At 38.7% G+C, this 5941-nt stretch overlaps 1 protein-coding gene across 1 annotated transcript in view; it reads right to left on the minus strand.

Moving 5' to 3' along the window:
- LOC135221187 (translation machinery-associated protein 16-like) overlaps positions 1–5567 on the minus strand; it is a 447785-nt gene extending 442218 nt beyond the window's left edge. The window contains exons 1-2 of the mRNA XM_064259010.1: positions 5487–5567; positions 4926–4982 (exon numbers count right to left, since the gene is read on the minus strand). Of these exons, the coding sequence (XP_064115080.1) occupies positions 4926–4982; positions 5487–5567 (138 nt within the window). The remainder of the gene's footprint in view (positions 1–4925; positions 4983–5486) is intronic.
- Positions 5568–5941: the final 374 nt, after the last annotated feature.

Genomic DNA, 5941 nt, shown 5'->3' on the forward strand with positions numbered 1-5941 from the left:
CGCTGGCGTGAATGCCGAACCAATGAGACACCGAAGATAGCTACTGTCGTTGAAAATGAGGGAAATATGCTTTCTTTACATTTGTCGAAACTTTGTTGAGGATTTTATAATGATACAAACTTGGAGCGAACTATACCTGGGGAAGAGACTCGCTCCACTGGAAGACAATTCGGGGAAAGTAAAATTAACGGAGCACTGAAATTTTGGAATTTAAAACGTACTTTTAAAATAGTACGTTTAAAATGGGCTGACAATCAACTCATTTCCAAGATATTCTGATGAGTTACATAACTGCGCGAAAGATTTGTTTTAATATAACTTTTGGCGAAGAAAAATATACAGATGGAAAAAAATTATATAACCAAGAGATAATTACGAAAATGTAATAATGCAACCTATAAGTGCAATTATCGTAACATGAAGCTAAGGGTGTGAGCATTGTTGTGTATTACAATTGTTTACCTATTACGTGAAAATGTTTGAGCTTTTATTTGCCATGATCGAATGAGAGAGAGAGAGAGAGAGAGAGAGAGAGAGAGAGAGAGAGAGGTGGGGGCCGGTAATCTAACCCACATACTTATCAATCACAGCGAAAAACACGCCTAATTACTCTCAACCATCGAAATAGTCTCTATGAATAGAGTGGCGCTAGCAGAATTTTCCAATCAAGGTATACTATAATTAGACCAGGGCCTGCGTCATACCGTAGAACACACACCCACTCGCGCGCACGCACACAGAGAGAGAGAGAGAGAGAGATGAAATGGTCACCTTTAAATGGTGTAGATTTGGCCCCGGTGGCCTTTGACCTATTCTGTTAGTGTGGCTCTGCCCTTGAATAATTCAAGAGATATGACCTTGACATTCTGAAATTTATTGATGACGTATACAGAATTCATGGCTCAGACGCACCTTATCCTGGTTAAGCAGTTACTTACCCGCGCCGGCCAGCCCAGGTTAGGCTCTTAAGCTCAGCTAACGAACCAGCGGAGTGGACGCTGACAACGGACCACATCATGACCTAGTCATCTCGTTGCTCTTTTTTCCAACCTGCTGTGTCGATACGAAGTGGTCGCTGGTGAACACGCCTTATTTCGAGCTTATACAGTTTTATAGTTTAGTATAAAAAAATAGTTAACGAGTGAATGGCTGTATCTACTATAGTAGATTCACATCATCCGTGCATCTGATGTCTAGGCCAGCCCTTGCGACGCTCCTGATTGGCTGTTGATAAGCCAATCACAGGGCTGGAAACTCTCAAGTCTCTCTCGAGAGTTCACATAGGCAGGATGCATGTTCCACCTCTCCTGAAGGATCTTTTGAAAAACGTATCCCTCAGGAGAGGTGGAACATAGAACCTACCCACGTGAACTCCAGAGAGACTGAGAGTTTCCGGCCCTGTGATTAGCTTATCAACAGCCAATCAGGAGCGTCGTAAGGGACTGGCCTAGACATTAGATGCACGGGGGATGTGAATCTACTATAGTTCTATTCAGTTGCATGGGGCACCAGCGTTATAGGACTAGCCGTCTATGCTGCAGTCAGAAAAAGACAAAAGTAATGAAAAAAAAAAAAACATGTCTACAAGTTGTATAACACTTCAGTTATCCAAATTTTCCTTTTGTTTTTTGGTTTTAAAATTCATTGCCAGAACTTCAGCTGACAAACTTCTCATCAGAGAAGTGTTTTCCACTACCATTGCTAGTATCAGTATCATTCACATCACTGAAACAACTGTGATACCAGCAGAAAAAACATACTATTATCATCTGCTAACTGATATCCGAGTCTTAGTTTCATCTGACCTACAACCTATTGTCATTCATGCCACCAAAAGACAGAAAGAGTAACGTATAGCTTACATATATTGAGTCTTGTGTGTGTGTGTGTGTGTGTGTGTAATCAGTATGTCTACTGAGTCTTATGTACGTATGTGTATGCAGATAACATTCCCTTCCTTATAGTTAGTAATCTAATACAAATAATATATTCCCTTTGGATAGAAAAAAAAAAAGTTTAACAAAATATATTTTCCCGCCATGCTCAGCGTCTTGTGCACAAACCGACGACTGAAATGTTATCCATGTAATTTCCTTCTATTTCAAAGTTTTGGAACGACTCTTAGAAAGAACTGTTAAATAATGACTACCATAAGAAAGTAATTTTGAATAAAATTGTTCGTATACGAAGGCAAAAAAAAAATAAAAAAGACCTACCGAATCGATAGACATTGGCCCGGCGTTTGCATGGCCAAAACTCTTTTCCTTGTTACCATTCCTTAACGAGAACTCTTGACCACCGAAAAATTTATTTACACGTTGAAAATTAAGTCGAGCTTAGGATACGTTTATATAAAATAGCATCATATCATATGATTACCTTGAACGTATTCAAACTTCATTTTCTTGATATCACTATTCTATAACACATATCGTCCGATGAAAACTCAAACTGAACTACAATGCGCTGATTTGCTTAATTTATCTTATTCGAATGTATTTAACTGGACTTCTACATCATAGCACTTACTTATATGACACGGGATTATATAATTTAGTAGAGTAAATACCTCCAATTGAGTTACTAACCTGAGCTATAATGATAAGAAAACTTAATACCAGGAAGAAATTGGTAAATGATGACGAACAACCAATGACGAAAGCAGGCCACGGGAATGTAAGTTGACATTTGGATTCAAATTTTCGGCTGAAACTGAACTGCTTTCGCTTTTCTCTCAATGTGCCACTAGATATATTTTACGCAAGCATCCTTGAAAACGTATGAGACTATTGTAGATATACTAAAGAACTTGAATGCACACATTTTTGTTTTACAGTGTTGTTATAAGCCTTTTTTTAAATGACAACCTATGTAAGAAACAGCACTACAGACTCGAGTCAATGGGTAGGTTTGTTACGATTCCCTTAGAGGTACCCACACTTCCCTTTCATAATACAATGTTTTAACATGCATGTTTCAGCTACTATTTTTCTTCATACATCGTCTTTTCCATATGTGAATAAAGGTCATTACAACGTAGGTACCTAAAAAAAACAAAAAACTCAGACCCAAGAAATCCCATTCAAGTCCGAATGTTGCATACTTGTTATTGTCATTCTTGCATAATATCAGTAATAACCTTCCCTCTGGTGCACTGGGCGGGGAGGGTAATGAAACGGTAGCTTACAACTTCGGAGGGAGAACACACTAGCGAACTGGACATTAATTAACAAAGACGTGAGCTATTTTATGGAAATCGTATTGTATAGCTATGTATAAAATGCCTCAAATAGATTTATTTAAAAAAGAAAAATGACATATTATCAATGTACTTATCCATGTGAGAAATGAGAGGCTACGACAAGTTACCCGGTTACCGTTATCAAGCTGAGCATAATTGATTCCTCTCATGAGTCATGACTGCAGTTTCCTCAGTTTAAACGGTCTGAAATGCGTTCCTCCCTTTTCTCACATCAGTAATTTCTTGACAAACCTAGACAACTATGTATCCATGATCGGGATCTGACTCCGAGTATCAGTCTCTTACGTTATTGGCAGTGATAAACATGAGTGGTAAAGGCGGGTGTGAGGTAAAATCAGTGTAGGCCTATGTACAAGAATGCATTCCCCCTGCTTTCGTACTACCCACAGCAAAGGCCTATCATCTCTTTAATTGCATATTTTAATTCAAACAAAGAGAATTATAGATTTACTGATGGACTAGAAGAGAGGTCATGGGTGGTGTGAGGTACCTAAATCATTTTAGGCCTATGTACAAGCAGGCATTCCGCCTTACTCGTACGGAATACAGCAAAAGCTTATCATCATTGAACATGCATTGTTAATCCAAAAGAGGAAAATGAAAAATCTTTATATGGATGCGTATATAGAGATTAATGTTTTCCACGTTGTGCCGATTTGACTTCAAGCCGAGAAAAAATTAATGCAAGCTAATAAAGAAGAGCTATGCCTACCTGAAAATTATGGCTTTCCGATGAACACTAATTATAGAAGGGTAAAGTATGTTTTTTAGTTACAATTTTTATATAAAATACGTTGAATTTCCTCAGCTTGGGTAAAACAAATCAAAGCCTCGTCTCTCTCTCTCTCTCTCTCTCTCTCTCTCTCTCTGCCATCAGTGCCATGACTGCCTGTCAATGAATGGTAATTTTTCGGTGCCAGATGACGTGAAATTGCGTACAAGACTTGTTACGCAAACTAAAATGCGGGGCGAGTGTAGAACAAAGGGAACAAGTTCCGCAGACGACAACAAACTAAACCTTTCCTAGAATGGCATAAACTGACCTAACCAGACTCTACCTTCCTAACCTCACTTAGGACCTGGCAGTGGGGAGGAGGGTTCGCCGCCCCTTGAACCCTCATTCAAGTAGCACTATGCATAGGAAATGATTCTGTCGGAAAATACACATATTTTGACTTTGAATCGAATAACAGAAGTTGTTTTCCAAGGTTCGTTTATGCCGTCCTGGCGTTCCAAAATTTCGTTCAGCAAACATGGTCGATTAAATGCATTTCGTTAAACAACTCTGAAGCTGCCTTTACGTGTCAAAGACTGGACAGGCTAATAGCATAGACAATATCCTACAGGCCTACCTACTGAAAAGAATATTTAATGACATGCAAAAAATAGCCAATGTCAATAGGCAACTCGGTAGCGAGCCTAACCTATAGGCCTAGGCCTACTTACCAATGCGCATTTCTATAACGAACATGATTTTTTTTTTTACCGTAGATATCCTATGAGGCGCATATAAGATTAATGATGTTCTGATTTCAAAAGTGAAATCCCCACTGCATTTATGGACCTCAATATACTGTAACTACGGCATGTTCGGGGAAAGTATCTCCAGCTGACCAGTTGAAAGTTAGGTAGGGGTAAATACGATTAAATATGCTTTGCTTACCTGTGATGTGTTTGTTGCCCCACTTCCTCGCGAAGAATTCCTGCATCTCCGTTTCTTCTACAAGAAGCTGCACATCCTTTATCCTTTGGGGATAGTGAACGAAAAAAGAAAAATAATCGCAGCACACAAAGCACATATAAATTTCCGCGGTTACCGGGTAATTGGGGAAGGTCGGGAGGCTCCGAGGTTGTGGTGAGCAGCGCCACATGTGACGGCTCACCAAACTACTAGGAACTATGGTGTCACTAATTATTGGCCATCATTGGGTTTAACCTGTGCATAAGAGCGAAAAAGAGAGAATCATTTGTTGCAAACGTTGCAAAAATATGTTTTGTAAGTTATTTGAATTAATTCGGTTACATTAATCTCCCATTTGGCACTAGGATTTTTGCAAAACTCCAAGCGAGGAAGGGACCTAGCCAAGCTGTATAGATATACAAAAGTAGGTAAAAAATAAGAAAATAAAAAAAAGTGAGAAATGCATTTGTTATAAACGTTAAAAAAAAACAACTGTACGTTATTTAAAATAATTCGGCTACATTAATCTCCCATTTGACATACTGTAGGATTTCTGCAGAACTCTAAGCAGGGAAGGTACCTTGCCAAGCTGTCAACCCACCGAAGACACCACTCCAGTTTCATCACCAGAGTAAAGGATTCAATGCATAATCGTTATTGACATTTACCATATCTTGATAATTGTTAAGTTAGCTATGATTCTACTAAAATAAGTAGAAAAATAGTACCAATGTTTCTTAATGTTAACCAATCGATCTCTGGGAAATCGAAGTTTAGAGAACATTTTCCAAACAATCTCATAACAGCATTCAGTAATGTAAATGAAGTGTAAAGTTGCAGGATTTATTTCAAGATTTCACATTGTCACATTTTGAATGGCGATGGTTATCTTGAGAAAACAAATAATTCTGCAAGGCACTAAACGGGAGATTCAGGGGGAGCAATGCGTGCTTGTGGAGTGCATTAGGACTAAGTCTTCTTCAAGGGTTTCTTGGGCA

The sequence above is a fragment of the Macrobrachium nipponense genome, chromosome 2, assembly GCF_015104395.2.
Source record: "Macrobrachium nipponense isolate FS-2020 chromosome 2, ASM1510439v2, whole genome shotgun sequence".
NCBI lineage: Eukaryota > Metazoa > Arthropoda > Malacostraca > Decapoda > Palaemonidae > Macrobrachium > Macrobrachium nipponense.